A 19,638-nucleotide genomic window follows, 5' to 3' on the forward strand; every position below is an offset into this window, starting at 1 on the left:
CAATGTAGAGTATTCTACATATAAATGCCTCATATGCCTAACATATGATAGTGTATACAAAATACGCATATAGTGACATTTGTCCCTACTCATAAACATAGGGCGAGCGCAAAGATAAACAATAGGAATATGATCAGCCACTTAAGTGTGGTCTGACCAGCAGCGTGGGAGATGCCGCGTACGCACTTTGCCTAAGGTCTATGCCGCTTGCCTAATGTTTATGCCATATGCAAATAAGTATATACAAGCTATATATATGAAACTACATAGCGGAGAGCAAAGAATGTTCCCCACTTGGAGCTCCACTCAACCGCAGAACTCATTACATTACAACTCTTGCTCAGACGAATAAAGATCATTACACAACTGAACACCACCACAGTTATTTGTATTCACAGTAAAGGATAGATCTTTTGTATTATTAACATTATATCTTCTGATGTTATGATTCCGTTTAAAACTGATGGATTTAATATGTCCTTTTCATTATAGTTTGGTTGTTGAATCGTATGCCTATGGAATGTTGGGAATGGGATATCGAAATTGTAGAAGGTTGAGTCATCTTTCTTGATGAAGATTTAATTTTGGAATGCATTAATAGGGACTTCTATGCTGGGAATTAAATTATCTGCTGAACTTTCCGAACTATGCTATGTTGACGCAATTGAATTGATTTGGCTAGGTCTTGATAACACATCTGCGACTACGTTAATTTTACCGTAGTTTTATTCCTCAAGGTATGCTTCTCATCTTTTTACTCTGGAATTTCCATTCCAGCTGCTAAGCGAATAAGTAAGAGGTTGGTGATCAGTGTAGATTTTAACTTTTGATCTACCGTATAGGTAGTTTCTGAGGGCTTTTAATGCCCAGACATCTCTTTCTGGTTTGTGGCGTAATTTTCTTCTGCTTTGGAAAGCGTTCTAGAGAGAAAGGAAATTGGTCTGTCACCTTGGGATAGTACTGCACCTATGGCGAAATCTTAGGCATATGTTGTTAGTTGAAATTCCTCGTTGAAATCAGGGAATTGAAGAATAACTTCATCGGACATTAGTGAATTCTTGATTTTGTTAAAAGCTTCTATTGCGTCTTGGTTCATATTATTTTTTTCTTTGAATTGTTTTTAGACACTCGTCCATCTTCCCCTCTTAAAAGGGAGCGAAGTGGTTTAGCTAACTTAGCGAAATCCATTATGAACCTTCAATAGTAACCTGCTAGTCCTAAAAAGGCTCTTAAATCCTTTAAAGTTCTGGGTTGTGGGTAATTGGCTATTCCTAGTAGTTTGGGTTTGTTTCAATACCTTGGTCAGCAATAACGAACCCTAAAAATTCTACCTTATTTTTGTAGAACTCGTATTTATCCAATTGGCATTTGGAAAATTGTTTGAAGGTTTTTTTTGTATGTGATTCCCTATCCTTACTAAAAATAATGATTTCGTCGATGTAAATGTAACAGATTTTCCCGATGTGTTCTCTGAGAATTTCATCGAGCGCACGTTGCAAAATGGATGGTGCGTTTTTTAAGCCGAATGGGAGTCGTGTAAACTCGTACTTTCCGTTGTTCACGGAGAAGGCTGTTTTCGGTATATCGGACGTTTTTAGCAGGATTTGATGAACTCCACTCTTCAGGTCGAGGACAGAAAAGAGTTGGGCTAATACCTCATTAATCTCGGGAATGAGGTATTTGTATGATATAGTGGCTTTAATTATTTCCTTTCACCGGATGCATCTAAACCTTAGGAACTATCCATACTGGTGAGTTATAAGGTGACCGTGAAGGTCGAATAATGCCCTTATCTAGCAGCTCTTGGACTTGTCTATTCACTTCATCTTTTAGAGACATCGGATATTGGTAGAATTTTGAATATATTGGAGAATCGGTAGAGGTTCTTATTCCTGCTTCAACATTTATCGTTTGGGTCCGCAAAAAGATTAGGATATATCTGGATTAATTGGTCAAGGTCTCGTTTTTGTCCATCGTCTAAATGTTCTGTCCTGGGCATGATTGTGTTAACTGCTTCGTATTTTTTTCTTTTATCTGTATCTTTTCTCCTTTAATTGTCATTACTTTATTTGCTACGTTAATTACTGCTTCTAAATCTTTAATGCTTTCGTTGCCAAGAATGGCATTAAATGATTTTAGAGTTGGTAAAAGAAAAAACTTAATGTTACATTCTGGATAATTGAATAAATTGGCAAGTTTGTGGTGTATTATTTCGATGCTACCTCCTACAGTTAATTCTTTAAAAGGTGTTTCGATTGGTTTTGGATTTGTAACATGCTTCGGTTGTATATAGTTTCTGTTTGAACCTGTACCGATAAGAATTTTGAAAATTTTGTGACCCCCACCTCGACAGTCGAAATAGGGTAGCGAGGAGTCGCTCATTCTAAAAAATTCAAATCTGTATTGGACTATTGTGTGGTTTCTGATTCGCTGTTGGCGTTCGCTTGCTCAATAAACCCTACCTAGCTCATGTCATATTCTTCCTGGTTGTGAACTTCTATGATTGCTTGCTCGTATCTTTCATAATCCGTCATGGTGGTTCATATGCCTCGGTATAGCCTGGTTCGATTTGTCCCTGACATTCTGCTCCCTCAGTGTTAAAGAGTCTTTGTCTCTTCCCGTTTTGGTTTATGGGGAATGTTGGCCTTTTACCGATCTCAAACTGAGGTCTGTTCGTAAAGCTGACCATTTTTGTTTGCATACTACGGACGACGTTCATTGGTTCTGCTGGCTTGACAGCAGTCGGACGGACTGGGGCTACTGGTTGGGTCTGGGTGAGTTGTGCCAATATTGTTGTTGGTGACCAAATTGGTTTGGTGGTCTTTGGAATTGACCGGGCTGTACCTGCTTATAACTGTAGAATTGTCTGGGTTGTGATATTAGTGTACGAGGCGGAACTGGAGGTGGATTCTGGAGTGGTAAATATGTTGGAAGTAAATAAGTTGGGTTGTTTGATGGAGTCGGTATGAACCTACGAGGTGCCGAAATTGGGTTCTGGTCTATGTTTCTGAATTTTACGTTTTGTTGTCTATTGTTTGCGTGGGTTGTCCTTTAGGATTGGTTTTCTAATTTTAGACACAAATGCAATGCTTGCGGCAAGTCAGTTGGTTCCTTGATGCCGAGAAGGCGTGGTAAATCACCACGTAGGCCTCTTCTAAACGCATCAAATGCCCTATTCCTATAGGATTTTGTTATAACCACTTCAGTTTATCGGTCTAAATTCATACAACTAACCTTATTGAGGATTAAAGACAGGTTTTTGTAGATATTCTGGTAAAATTCCTCAACTGTCTGTTGTCCGTTTTGTATCATAGTGGTTAGTTGGTACTCTAGTTGGTAGAGTGGCATCGAGCAATTGCCTTTCAGTTTAGGGGCATACTGTAAGAGTCTAGTACTTGAATACCAAATACCAAAATATTTAGGTGACCCTTTAATACTAAAGTATGTCTCTAAACTCAGCTGGATCTCCTGAAAACTATGTCCGGCACACGGTCTAAGTCAGAAGTGTTGCCTCTAGAGTCGGGATCTATGCTATAGATGGCTGCCTTAACAAAATTACTGTTAACACTCATGTTGTTTAGTATTGTTGCTTATCATTGATTATTCGGTCTATATAGTTTTCGATAGAATTTGTTTCACCACTCCTATAGTTTTGATGCATCGTCTGTCTACATACTGTTCGTTGCTGCTGTCTCTGGTTGTATTCGTCGTTATTGGCGTTGGTTGGTGCTGAAGTTGGTAATTCGTTTGTGTCAACTGTATTAAGTACTTCGGGTTGGCCATGGTTACTTAATTTTTGTTAGTATAAACGAAAGTGTTTATGGATAAAATGTAATATTAAAGAAATGCTTGATAAACATATATATGTAAACAAATTTTGTAGTGTAAAAATTGTAAAAGCAAAATGAGTTTCATATATTATATGAAATTGTGAACATATTAATTTGTGAAATTTTGGTTTCAAAATGATAAGATTAATCTTTAATTTGCTTCGCTTAAGTATTAAATTTTGCAAGTGGAAGATTTAAATTGAGAGTAAAAATGAATCGGCGAATTTTTGCAGAGCGTTTGTTTTTTACTTTTTCTTATTTTTTTCGTTTCAGGTTACATTGCGCAGCTACAAATCCGGTACACTAAGCTTATATTTGCTTTTGTTTCTTTTGATATTCTTATTACTATTTTTCTTTGTTGCTTCATAGAATTTCAAATTTTAATATTACTTCGATATATTTTCTTTATTAATTTTCTTAGTTTATATTTGTAACTAGTTTTTAATTTGAATCGCTGTTTTTTTCTTAATTTTTTATTAATTATTTCACTTATATATTTTTTCCAATTTACCTTCACTTAATCACTAATTTTCATTCTCTTACAAAACTATTGTTGGTGCGTGCTCCATCTTCGATGACGCCGAATTAATCCCTTTTGGTATCCAAGATGTGCTCTGAGAACGGATCTTACAAAGCGTGAGTCCACGTTGCGCAAACTGTGGATGCGATTTGTTTTGACCTTATCGTGTCAAGTAATGATTACACGCACTTAGAAACATTTTGTTATATCGTGGTTAATCGTGGTCGATTCGCGTACTTAGATGACTTTTTGCACTGTCGTATTCGCGATCGGTCCCTGCTCGGGAGCCAGTTAAAATAAAAGATCTTGAGTTTTATTTTTACATGTGATCAGCTTGATCCCAGATTTAAGATTACTCTATTCTGAAGACGACTGTACCTTAGCTAGCTAAAGACTTCGACAATTTTCTGAATAACGGTAGTTCACTATTGCAGCGGTTCTTTATCGCAGAGAGAATCGCGCGCCAACTTTGTTGTTAGGAATTCCAGACTGCGGAGTTGGAGTATTTTTGGGCTATTGTAGTGGTTCTTGAGCGCAGTGAGAATTGTGAAACAACTTTGTTGTTAACTTATATATCAATTTTGTTGACTTTAATAAATAAGGTTATTTCATTACGATGATTGGAAAGTCCTTTAGCATTCCATGCGGAGATCTAATTGCATAACTTATTAACAAGGAACATTATCATATTAAGTAGATTATTTGTTAGTTCAGATTGTTTTACTAGTAGTTTTTCAATTCTTTCTAGAGAACAGTTTTCTTGTATGACAGGGTCACCTCGTAGTATTTGGCATAGCTTGCATTATTTGAAAATTAATTAACATTGCTTGTTGGAATGTTTGTTGTCAATCTTCGTCGTTCAATAGCCATTGCTGTTTTGTTATTGATATATCTGTTTTTGGTAATAGACTGATAGACTCTGCACTCTTTGTAGCTAGCAGCATGGCTGTCAAGGCAGTTGGCACAGGTGCTTGGTGCATCTTTCGATTTAGGACAATTGATGCTTGGGTGGTTATCAGCACATTTAACATACTTAAATCTTTTGTTGCAATATGCTTTAGTGTGCCCGAATTCGTGGCATCAAAAGCATTGTACCATATCGCTCACTTTCCTTGGCGGCTCGATTGTTGCTATGGCATTCTCAATATGATTTATTTTGTAGATGTCCACGTTGTTTTTATTTGGTTACAGGTCCACGAAAAACATTGGAAGTGGCTCCTTGGTAATACGACTCTTGATGTTATGAATACCTCTGACTGCGTGGCCTTGCTTTTCTATTGCACGCTTTTCTGTATCGATGGGTGCCGAGTAATGCAAGTAATTAACTACAACTCTAAATGCCTTTTCCTGCTTAAGTTGAAATGTATGGTAGTCTACTTTTTTATCCAAAAGTAGTTTAACTAAGCTCCTATATTTTTCAAAGTTTTTACCATTCAGTAGCGTCAATGTAGGGGTTGAGGAATTGAAGGAATCCATGTATGTCACTCACATTGGGAAAAAAATTGGAGGTGGTTTTTCATTTTTCGCTGTTGTTGCATTTGTTGCTTTATTATTTATCTTCCTGATCTGCCCTTAGGGCAAAGGGATTAGCCTGTCGAGATGTAGATGGGCCAGTGCAGAGACTTTTCCTTCTCACAGATCGAGACTGTTCATTTTTCCGTTTAATTAAGAGTTTATTTGTTGGTACATTTTGCCACGCAGAATTATTATTTTCGCCAATATGTCCTAAAGACACATTATCATTATTTCTATTTTTAGAACAGGGGACCGCTGCTTACTGATTGTTGTTCTTGCTGGTTTGTTGTGTGTGCTGTTTTTTTTTTTTGGTTTAAGAATGCAAGAATGTTCCTATTTTCAACTAAACTTATATTTAAATAATTTAGGAAATTAGAGCTGGTGTCCAAAACATACCAAAAATCAAAATTGTATAAAATATACATAAAACTAGATACAAAATTTGGAAGCTTCAGCATGCCATGCACTGACTTACAAAATTGACAAGTCTGTACCTGTTATAGATGCTGAGATCGACACGTTCACACATACTGACAGACGGAGAAACCGACAGACGGAAAGGGCTATATCGACTCGGCTTGTCGTCCTGATGAAGAATATATATATTTAATTGGGTCTGCCACTCCTCCTTCTATATGTTATATACATGTTATCAAAACTAATACCTCCTGATTTCTCATTTTCAATGCGTTCAGGGCATAACTCTGACTATCGGTGATATACCGCGTTTTTTCTTCACACACACATAACAAATAGCACATGGACAATCACATACTCTCTTGGGCTTGCAGTACAGGTTTGACTATAGAGCCTTTAATATTGGATAATTTTCCTTCTAGATGGACTTTCTTAATAAATCTTTTGAGACATAGTTATGCCATCTAGATGATTGTTTCAGTCAAAACACAAGCCATACAATACCAAATCGAAAATGAGGGAAATCTGCGTTTTTTTAACAAGAACCTACACTGTAAGCCTGAAGTCGCCAGATTCTACGATATTCAAGCTGTTCTTAAAGAATGACTGCAAATTATCAATTTGTACCTATAATACGGAAATGTCATGATTTATCGAAGAAAAATTGTAAAAAATTCGATCTATTCATCCCGATCAAGAACACATAGACTTTTTATGGTGTGTCACAAAAGCATACGCTGAATTCAGATTTTCAATGGGTTTAAGGTATAAAAAAGAACGGATTTTACTCAAATTTCGATGGATTTTCATCATATGATCTACAAATTCTATTTAATAAGACCCACATTAATGATTCGGCTTTGCCAGCCATTGATCAAACATATTACCTGGAGGAGACTTGAAGAATTTATATGTAAAATTAGGGAGTATGAGATAGAATTTAATAACTGAATCTCTAAATTGTTTTTAATTGATAGGATTAAAACGTTAACAGGAAAAATATAAAAATACAAAATAAAGTTGTAGCAGTTTAAGGCTTTGAGATTGGCGCGTGCACACATGTGAATAGACGGACGAACCGAGGGATGGATTGACGTACGGACCGACAGACGGACGTACAGACAGACAGACGGACATGGACAAATCGATTCAGTTCGTCGACCTGATCAAGAACATTATGGAATCTGTTACGACTGTTTCTGCTTGTTATATACATTTAAAAAAGAACCGTTTTACTTTGAATTCCCATTTTCAGTGACTACAGAGTATACAAATGCATACGAAAGCATATGACATCGGTCGGAGAAATGCTGAGAAATAAGAAAGATAAAATAAAACATGAAGTACACAAACATACCTGTCTCCAAGCGGGGGTTATCACAACCCAATGAGGGCGTGTTGCCGACCATAGATATATGAAAACGGTTGCCTTTGCCCATCGTTCCATAATCACTTTCCGCTTATTGTATTTCCCATTGCAATGTATTTTCACAGCTTGGGTACTACTGCATTCTTAAATGGCTGCGTCGCGTGGTCCCAAAATAATTAATTCTACTGTAAATTCAACATAATTTACCATTTACAATTACATACGTTAAGTTGAGTTTTTATTATTTTGTAAAAACGTCAGTTCAGGGTAATCTAACACTTCAGGAACGCTTAAGCATCAACACAAATTTAAATGCCTAAAGCCCCGATGCTGTGTACATAAATGAGACATACACCTCTAGTCGGAATGCCCGACTAAGAGATACTCTGCTTCCAGTCCTATCTGCTTTTTTTGTAATATTTTGCATAGTTTCTATCTAGCAAAAAAAAAATAAATAAATAAAAGCCGATATTAGGACACCAAGATTCGAACCACCGCTTATTCAACGCGCATCAACTCTACCAACACCGCCACTTGAAAATAAAAAAAAATATAAAAAAACGTCTCGGCAAGGAATACAACTTCTACTAAACCGCCACTGTACTATTTGTGCCAGAAGTTGCAAATCAATTCAATCGTAATTTCGATGTTTGGGATAGACAAGAATACACGCATTTGATTGGATAAATAGTATAGCTGAGGACTGTGCATGTCTGGAATCGAAGAGGATTTTTGCCTAGTAAATAAATTCATTATAAGTATAGTGTGTGTTATACATATTTAAATGGATCAATTATCGCTTTCCATTATTTTATTAATTGGCTAAATGCAGATATAATGGAAGTTTGTCGCTGTACATGTTTTCATTATAATGCCGCTCATAATATAAAGGAATATTAGTTGACTTAATTATGAAAAGAAAAAAACATTTATTGTATGATCAGCGACGCTTGTAAATAGAAAGAGGAGAGAAGGTGGGCGAATGATTGAATGATTATTAAGATAATGGAAGGTTTATTGAATTATTTTTATTTTATTGTTGCAGAATAAATTTTAAAGGCTAACTCTAGCCAGACTAAAATAAATATCTTATATGTATAGTTCCACTTACGGTAAAGTTTTATTGATGAAAGGTCTAGGCTGTGGGCTATGCTAAGTTAGAATGTTTATATACAAGAAAAATGATCCAAGTATAGTACAAAAGTAACAAAGCTCTAGTTGGGGTGCCCGAATAAGAGATACCTGATCCCAGTCCTATCTGGGTTTTTTAATGTTTGCAATAGTTTGTATAGAGTACTAAAAAAACTAAAAAACATAAAAGCCGACATTGGGACACCAAGATTAATTATAAAAATAAAAAAAAACGTCTTTTCGCCTGGCTCGAACCCAGTTATTGTCGCCAACGCGCGCCGCCTTGCGCTAGTACAACAAGTTGCAAATCTCAACATACGTAACACCTGATAGTTCCAGCACAATTCAATTGCAATTTAGATATTTGGAATAAACAAGAATTCACGCATGCGAGAGCTTGGCGTTGCTTACGTTTTGTTTAAAACTTCTGTTTTACTTAATGGATTTTAATGAAATGTTCAGCATATGATCTATGATATTCTATTGGTTTAGTAGAAATGCAAACTCCTTCACATATTGGCCACATTTCCAACTTAACTTAAATGAATATGGGGCAATTTGAAGCCGGTATAGAAAATATAACAAAAATCGAAATTGTAAAGAATATACATAAAAATAAATACAACATTTGGAGGCTCTAGTTCTAACTCTTAAGCCGGGCTATAATTTAATAACTGCCTTTCGATCATGTTTTTAATCGATAACAATAAAACGGGAATAGTTATCGATTATTTGAAACAAACTGGATTTGCGCGTGCTGTACACCGAAAAATTTCAAATCTTTAGCTCTTAGAGATGCTGAAATCGACGCGTTCACACATACGGACAGACAGACGGCCAGTGCTCAATCGACTCAGCTTGTCGTCCTGATCAAGAATCTTCAAGGAGTTGTGACAGTCTCCTTTTGTCTGTTACATACAATTGTACTAAACCATTGTACACTGATTTCTCATTTTCAATGGGATCAGGGTATAAAAGAAAGGGTTTCAATAAAGTTATTCAATTATGCAGACAGACGGTCGAACATACAGACGGATAGGGCTCAATTGATTCAGCTTGTCGTCCTGATCAAGAATCTATACGCGTTATGGGGTCTGTCACGCCCTCTTCTGTTTGTTACATACAGTTGCACGAAACCATTATACACTGATTTCTCATTTTCAATGGGTATAAAGAAAGGGTTTCAATAAATAAGTTAGCCCAGTTGACTCAAGACCTCTCTTGGGTCGGGATGGCTCTACAAAAAGAGAGCCTGAACTCGGCGAAGCGGTGGTACACTAATCATACCACGTTTCTTTTATATAAGCATTGCGAGCAACACATGCACGGGTATGTGCATTACTACCGGAACTTAATTTTTAAATACTTTCTTTTCATCCAAATTTTTTTATTTGCAAAGCTCAAATCTCTATTAGAGGTTTTTTTTGGGAAATGGTGGGGACATATCAAAAATTAAAAATATACAAAATCTGTGCATAATGATGAACCTAAACAGTAAATTTAAAGTGTCCAGCATTTGTGGTATTCAATTTACGCTTAAAAAAACAAAGCCAATCTATCGACATTGATTGAATATAAGAAAATGGGATGAGGCATATGAACTAATGGACATTGTCAGATTTACTCAACTCGTTGTCCAGATTAAGAATATATACTTTATGGGATGTGACCGTTTTCCTTCAACCAATGCTAATGCTTTTGCTGACGTTTTGCTAATGTACATAGTTAGAAAAGAAACTCAATAATAAGAATATTACTTACTCAGGATCTCTCCTAGTCGAACAGTCTCGAATAGATATCCCGAGACGAGATACTCTGAACCCCGCACAGAGGTGATATTGTAATCATCCTCCTGCACCGCTTGGAGTTGAATAAAAACGTTTTAAGGCTACATCACAAATTTAGCTTGTATCTATCATTAGCTCAAAAACAAATAAGTAAGAACTGTGTACTTGGGCGATATACGCAGCATATTATTCATTCACTTCTCCGATTGGCCACGACCTTAAGAGGCATATTAATGTAAATCTTGGTTGTTAAAATTTTAGTTTGTAACTGCGGCCCTTGCAGTCGTGTTTTCCAAAGCACGCAACATTTATTTTTGGCCCATCGAGAGAAGAGTTCAACAGTAATTCAATAATCGAATTCAGAAGCTTGTAGTTTTGCTATAGGTTTGCCACTCAACCTATCAGCGTAGACATATACAATTTTTATATATATATATATATTTTTTTTTTTGTGGGTTGTACTCCCGAGTACAAGAATAGTGCTTTCATACGGACTGACGGAAAACAGACGGACAGCAAGTCGGACATTGTACAAAACCAATATATTCATTTAACTTCGTGAAATTTGCTTCAGTCGGACTTTAAGCCTTTATTTTAAATCGTTCATTGACTAACAATTGCTGGCGTTTTCATAATGACTAAAGGTTGATTGCTTAGAAAAGTCAAACGATTTTAATTTTATTACTAATTTAAGTCGGATTTCTTTTTTCTAAAGATTACCAATCAGTTCTTATAAATATTTAAAGGTGAATGTGCCGTATGGAAAATAAAAGATATGTTTGTATGTACAATTATTTGAAATGATTGGTGTTTTAAAGGGTTAGTGGAAATAAGAGAGGCATCAAAATTGTGAAATATATAAATATTATTTTAATATTCTATTATTTTTAAAAATTATTATTATTACACAGTAAATTTGAATTGATTAAACTGATCAATTTTGCTACATCTTTAAAATTTAAATCTTTCGATTTTATTGGATTTGAGATCGACACGTTTATTCATACTATCAGACCGTTTAAAGTTCAGATTAACGGGCAAAACAAAAGTAAAAGTGCTCAAGTTGGGAGACAAATATGAACAGTTTATACACAAATTATATTTCATATAACTCTTATTGTAGGCCAAGGCGCATCCCCTATATTCTCGCAGTTAGGAAAAGTAAACGATACGTACTTTTTAATGTGTATTTATTTTTGCTGTTGGTAATTATCTTCAATTTATGCAATGTTAGGACACGTATAATGGTAAATACCCAATATAGAAACAATTTATTAATTATTGATTGTGATTATCTTATTAATAACTCTACATTTATCATATGTCCAATTTTTGCCGAATCCTAATGAATATATATATATATATATATATATATATATATATATATATATCTATATATCTATATATATATATATATATATATCTATATATCTATATATATATAAATAACAGCAATGCACACTTCATAAATATGTTACATAACTATTTGCACTAATGGTAAAAATGATTAATATTTTTTTGAAACATAGTCCCTGAATCATCATCGATATTAATAAAGTCATTACTTGACAAAGGAAGTTCCTCCGAATTGACAATTGTTTTTGAAACTTGGCCCATGCATTCACTCCTATATGTACTCTCGTCAATATTTTGTTTTTGTCTTTTACTACGGTGACGGTTGCATGAGTTAAAGCATGTTTTTTGAGTTATGTCATTATTTTCTATTTTATTTTCTGGATCAATAAGTGTATTATTGCAAGATTGATAGCAATTATCACAAGAGTCTTTATTATTAGCGCAGTCTGAGTGATTTGAATTGGGTGACGATGAAGGTTCATATTTGCGAGGGCGACCCCGAGACAAATGTCGTCTCTTAATGAACTCATTATCATCCACCATCCAAAAAGAGCCGAAGTCATCTTCGTAACGGACGAAACATTTATGTAGTGATAAATTTGTTCGAATAGCGTTCTAAAGTTCCATACAATTATAATATTGTAAAAATTTAAAAATATAAGAAGAAAAATAATTAGAAAAGGCTTAAGCTATTAAATAGAAATGAATAAAATATGATTATATTTATTAAATATTTGATTTAAGCGTTTGAGCAAGAATAAGAGAGACGATAGTTATAGAAAGAAATATTTATTGTGAGTCTGTTACATACTTCAACACTGCTTTTCAACATTTCAACGATTATATACTTGATAGGTTACTAAAATCTCATTTATACGTTTAACATGTTCGATCTCTTGCGAATTCTCAGTTAACACATCGGAAATCATTTCATTGGCTTTCTAACAAAGTGCAATATGTCTGGCCTAGTTGTTATTGCTAAATATATTAAGCAGAATATGACATTGATTCATTAATACCTTCACAATTGGGGTCATCACCTTTGATCATGCATATGCATGCATGCTGACATTCCCAAAGTATGTAGCATCTGCTCGATGTATTACTTGTGACCAATACATATGATGCATGCCTCATGCTCAACTTCTATGTCTAAGAAGTGATTGATCAGGCCGATGTTAACTACTTCAAAAATTTTGCAATTGAGGCCTTTATATCTTTTTATCATATCTACTTGAGCCAGTCATTAGATCGTTGATATGAACTGCAGTTGTATTAATTCTACCTTTCCTATTGCGCGTATTGACACAAGTCTCGGAACGCCAGTTTGGCGTTATACCCTCTTCCGCTCTGTTTCAAGTCGTACAGCGATTTCTTCAGCTTATTCGTTGCTTCACTGCTTAAGTAAGCAGATGATATATCCATTTTATGCAGAAACAACTTATCATATCACAACCCAAGCTATGATAAATCTTACTGACGATAATAAAAAAAAGACGACATAATGATCCTTTTTATAAGACTTATTTTGCCATTAAGCTAGATTTAAAGTTAACGACGTAGAAATTTATGTCAACCTTGATGCCATACAGCCATTTGCTGCCTATAGCCTTTTTGCCGTTTGGTAAATTTATAAGCTCCCAAGTGTTGTTTGCTTCAATCAATCAATCTCCCTCTGAATCCCTCTGAATCTGAATCCACCCTAATTTTTAATTCGTTAACTTATATCATAGATCCTGGTATAAATATGTCATCCGCCTGTAACATATAAACTTTCCTTGGTCGACCTGGTTTGCTTGCAGACCATCCTCAGTTTTGATGTTTTCAGTGCATAAATCGATCGCTTGCCGCTGATGACACGATCTCTTCTCGTTAAACAAATGTATTTCCTTTTTATAACCACCAAAAATATTTTCTCTGCTTTCGATTTTCTATTTGATTTTCGAGAATGTATACTTTGCTGAAGACGAGTAGTCTATCATTGTGTATTTGGTACCTTTTTATGTAAACTGTTATTCATTCGTTTTATCCAGAGCGATTGTCTTTGAACCTGAAACAGGAGTCTGCTGCTTAAAGCTTTAATTTTTGACCGATTAAGTAAATATGCTGCCGTTGTTACTCCTTCACTGTAAAGTGATTCACTGGTATCAGAGTACAACAACATACTTCTTGCCATTTCTACCAAAGTGCGGTGCGCCCGTTCGCTAACCCCATTCTGATCTGTCCGTTATCTCTATAATCCACTGTCAGATAGATACATCTTAAATATTCATAATCGTTATCGGTTCGAACTGCCTTTCGTTTCCTTCCACATAGTCTTTCAGCGTACTTTATACTAATACAGCGATTTTAAAAAATACAAAAAAGTATATTGCCAACAGTCATCAATAAATGTTTCAAAATTTTTGTTATCTTTTACTAAGTGGCGATTTTTTAAAAAATAAATCAACAGTTTTGGATATTGAGACAGAATTACCTTGCAGCTCCTTAACATAAAGCACATTTATTAATTAATTTTTGTAATTAATACTCAATAATTGTTCCAATGCTTTCAGCATATATGTGGTTTTTCTTGCAAGTAAAAATTTTTATCGCAGTTTAAAATTCATTGAGGTCAATGCGCAATTTGCGTCATCCAACTTATCGATGGAATACAGCTCCAGTCGACTCATCATAGTTAATTTTCTCACGGACTCAGATTTAGTAATTAAAATTAACTTTTTCATTTTATAACAATATCGTTGACCCATAACCTGTTGGATATTTAATTTAAGCGCTTGTGAAAGAATAGGAGCGGCACGTTACTTTTAGAAAGAAATATTTATTATGAGTCTGTTTCTGAGTGACTGCATCGAACGAAAGTAGGATTACAAAACTAGCTCTGACTAGCTTTCAAGAATTCAAGCGTTGTACGCGCTATACATATTTCAACAATTGGCACGCCCCAAGTAGGCGTGGACATGATATTTTAGGAGTCAATACTAACGTAACTAGCAATTTTGGGGCTAAAGCTCCAAAAAGTTGCATCAATGCCTCAATACAGTAACTCAATAATATAATTATTATTATTTATTATTTTCTAACACCACAACTTTAGAAGATGTTGACATTTGCTTTTACAGCTCCGCCTATGGGCGAGGGTAAAAAATTTATATTTTAATGCGGCTACACACTAGCTTCAATATCGGCGAAATAGTTTGTATTCATATGGACAGTCGGCCGGACAGCAAGACAATATACTAATTTACCTTCAAGAATGGATTAAGAGCAAGAAGTCCATTATACAAAACTAATATACTCTTTCACTTCGTGAATGAGAACAAAACAGTAAAAATAAATATATAAAAAAATTAGGTTTCAATAAATCATTAGCAGCCTTAGTTTTTCTCCGCGCGGTTATAAATGAATACAATTTGTAAGTAGTCTGTTTATTAACTTAGTATTCACATGCTATTTTTTATGTGTGCTGACTCTTATACATTCATAAATCTTTACACACCTCCCCAATTGAAAGATAGATATAATAATATATAATTTACTTGGCAGTGCTACATACATCTACAATTTTTCTACATCAATCTTATAGCCTAATACAATAAGTTGTAGTAATTTAAATTTCAAACATTATTAGCTCATTTTTGCACAAAATTCAACTTGTATTTTCTCTTTCTTTTAATAAGCTTTTTCTATATTTTTTCTTGAATTCGCTTTGAAGCTAAAAAGGAGATCCATATAATCCGTATATTTCGATATTATAAATGATAAAACTTCACTAACATTGTTTATGTTGAATGTTATCCGATAGTAAAACAGAAGGGGCAGATTCATTTCAAATGCAAATATCACAATATCGCAAGAATATTAATATATTAATATATAATATATTGTTGGACGTCCTCGACTTCACTCACATATTGGAGGAATACGGAGGAAATACAATTAACAACTCAGACAAATATTAAAATAGGCACACTGAATATTTAATAATTTAAAAAAAAAAACTTCTAATTTCTCAATCACAAATTGGTATGCCTTTGAATTACGATTTTTTCTTTCAGAGCATATACGCTTACTTTTAAGTCACTAGCAATAATAGTGATCGAAATATAATAGAATGTTTAAAATCACTATATATTCATATCTGACAATATCCACGATCTTGGGTATCATTTTGATCGCGTTTATGTTCCAAATTTTAAGTCTCTAGCTCTTTAACTAATTGTGTGTCTGACTTAACAGATAAAGTATGTCCTACTTTGCCATGACTTTTGTGGGCGTATCGAGGAAATGTTAACACTTTATGACACGAGGGTACTCATGAGTATATTAAAAAAATTACAAGTCTCTAGCTTCAACAGCCGCGAAATGGTTTGTGCTCATGCGAATAGGAGAACAGACGGGCGGATAGCATGACGGACATTGAACAAAAAAAATATTCTCGATCACTTCCTGAATGACTATAATTAAGGTTATAAAAGAATCTCTTCCAACTGAGTTCAAAATAAGTTTGTTGCCAACGATGCCGACTGACACGGTAAATATTCCAATAGCTCCAATAGCTTCATCATCATTGGCAAGGACGTTGGATCATCTTCTTGAGATGTAGTCGGTCTTCGCCTGATATATGCCTAACAATGTAATATCGGCAGATTAGTCCGATACAGTTTGAGCACTTTGGTATATAATCACAAACAACGCTATCCGAGATCCATATACTGATTTCCAAATGAACAGTTGATTTACACATGATGTAATTGCAGATTGCTTTCCACAGTTTTAACAACGTTATCGATTTCTATCAGACTTTTGCAGTTAACTGCTATATAATCGCAGGTAGAGTTTTGTTTGTTCTGTAAGGATGTCCCATTCAATATAATATTTAATATTTAGTGAATATATAAATGTGTCAACATTTATACTTCCCTTTCTTATACCTCATTCTTAAATTGAGTCAGTTTACGCCGTTTTTAAAAAACACTAGTGTGAATTATTTTTTTTTATTTTTTTTTTAGTAATTTCATTTCATTAATTTTAATTTTTTCTTTACAGATAGTGTTTACGGTTGCTTAGCAGTCATTAGAATATGTTCAGCAACAGTCTGGTATTGTAGTGTAGTGGGCGACATAATACGAAAATGAGCATGACAGTATTTACGTTGTTGATCGAAGCCCGGATGGATTCAGCGGATTCCAGCATGAGCTTTCGGATGTAGACTACTCTCAATTCTTGGGAAAGAATAAATACATACGGCTTAATAATTTAGTATCATCTAAATTAACTTTACCGTACCATTTTATATTATTTGATAGCCCCGTGGGATATGCTGAAGGTGTTTGTTACTTTTCTTCGATATCTTTTTACATTTCAATAACAGGTAATGAGATCCTAATAAATTGTATCTCAAGTAAAAAAACAAGTTATTTACCCTATTCATTGGTAGGCATAGTGCATTTGTACAGCAACACTGCAACTAAAGTTGATTTACTTTGCATATATGTTAAACACAAGGACAAGCAAAAGAAACTGGACATATCCTACTGCAATTAAGGCTACTATCAATGTAGTTATTCGCACAAACTTGCCATATTTTGTTTTATTTTATAACGTATTTATTTATTGTTTAAAAATATGATATATTTTTTTTGACTTAAATATACGTTTCTAGAGAGAAATTTTTAGAAAAAAGAATAACGTGAGAAAAAAGTTTATGATGAAAAATGTAGTTGACGAGTGTCCCACCTACCCAAAGTTTAATGCTATATAAAAATTATTATCCATTGAGTTTTTCACTCCTGCTAAATTACCAGCAGCAGCAGTTGTACGTTGTGGTCGTCTTTTATAGAATTCTATTTCATCTACTGTCCATACAGCGCCTTTAACATTCTCAACGCGCATGAAGCATTTATGCAGAGACAGATTGTGACGTACTGCATTCTAGAGTTATTCATATGCATCAATTTAAATCCATTATTTAGTAAGATATGCATTATTATATTATGTATAATTACAAGCTATTCGAATATTATAAATTCAAATTAGTCACGTCCATGAAAACGGACATGCTTACGGACGGATCGACGGAAAGATAGACAGAGAGATATAGACACATTAGATTAATACGTCGTCTGATTAATAATCAGAAATAAAACCATACATAGAGAAGGAACATAAATTTATATCGTAACCCAGAAAGGGACATTTTCGACAACAGAATAAAAGTTGTCCAATTGATGACAGTAGTATGTGTAAAACCTATGAATCAAAATTGTAAAGCATAATAATCACAAGTTTTAGAACTATGTTATAATAAAAGATCAGTAAGCTGAAGCAAATGCTGGAAAAATGATCTAATAATGCATAATGCTATCTAATTTCAATTCAGTTAAACCCTGTCTCATGAATAAGCAAAAATGGTCTAGTCGAAACTGGCCGAGTATGTGATATCCTGAACCCTACGAAAAGCTGGTATTCCAATCATTCTGATTCTTTTCTACATAAATGACAACCGACACAGACACACTCACATACTCACGCGCTCTACTTGTTACACAGTTAGCGCAGTGGCTGTGTATATGGGAAATCAATAGTTGAATAACTTTTTTTTAGTGCGTTCCATCAGTTCCATTTTCTGCGCTAAAAGATAGCATCCCGATGTTTATATTTGCTAATACACACTTCTAGCATTTAAAATCAATTTCTGCAAATATGAGGGAATAGAAGAAGACAACCAAAATTCGAAAGACGTAAAGTCTGTGTATTCATTATTGAGACCTACACAGTCTAAAGTATCCAACTTTTACGATATTACCGAAAAAATACAAACTTCTACAGCGTATGTTACACACGAGTATATATATAAAATTTCAAGTCGGTAGCTTTTGTGATTTACTTGGTTACTGTGTTTATAAGGCAGACATGCGTGAATATATATATATATACTTAATGGGGTCTGCCACACCGGCTCAATCGACTCGACTTGTCGTCCTGATCAAGAATATATTTATTTTATGGGGTCTGCCACTCCTCCTTCTGCCTGTTACATACATTTGCACAAAATCGTTATACTCTAATTTCCCATTTTCAATGGGATTAGGGTATAAAAAAACGCCAAAAGAAAGGGAAAATATTGATAAATAATATGTTAACTGAGCACCTTCACTTCTAATAAGTGTAAATAAGTGAATTTCACAACGACTGAATTAACTTGTGCAGATGGCGATCATTTCGCCCATAAGAGGGCATCATGTAAAAAATCATCAAAACATTTTACATAACACTATTGGATGATCGGCTATACTTGATTAAATAGGCATCTTACATATAAGCGGCTTTATTACATTGTAAGAATTGAACAAAATATGGCTTTCAATGTGAAAAATTGCAGAAAACCGTCATCAATTGGTTTCCAGGACAATGCGATTTGGCACACCTGGATAATATTCTCTGATCTACGAATTTAGAAGAGCTTGAGCGGTTATATGAATGATGTTTCATGATGTTTCCATACGCAATGGCAAAAATAGCTTTTATTGAAATTTATTTTTCACCAAACAACAAAGAACAATCAAAATAGAAGCTTTCCTTGACAAAGGATAATCGTGAACAATTTGGATCATAGTATGAGATAAACGCTGTATTATTTATACTGATTACCTTAAAAAAGATCGAAAGACTGAAGATTATTCAAAGACAATTCACGAAAGCACACGTGTG

At 34.4% G+C, this 19,638-nt stretch overlaps 1 protein-coding gene across 1 annotated transcript in view; it reads right to left on the bottom strand.

The window, feature by feature from the left end:
• Positions 1-19,638, bottom strand: part of LOC111600841 (forkhead box protein P1) — a 77,649-nt gene that overhangs the window by 14,354 nt on the left and 43,657 nt on the right. The window contains exon 8 of the mRNA XM_023317146.2: positions 7,640-7,836. Coding sequence (XP_023172914.1) covers positions 7,834-7,836 — 3 coding nt within the window. The 3' untranslated portion in view covers positions 7,640-7,833. The remainder of the gene's footprint in view (positions 1-7,639; positions 7,837-19,638) is intronic.

Source organism: Drosophila hydei, unplaced genomic scaffold (genome assembly GCF_003285905.1).
Source record: "Drosophila hydei strain 15085-1641.00,03,60 unplaced genomic scaffold, DhydRS2 tig00008139-arrow-pilon, whole genome shotgun sequence".
NCBI classification, from domain to species: Eukaryota; Metazoa; Arthropoda; class Insecta; order Diptera; family Drosophilidae; genus Drosophila; species Drosophila hydei.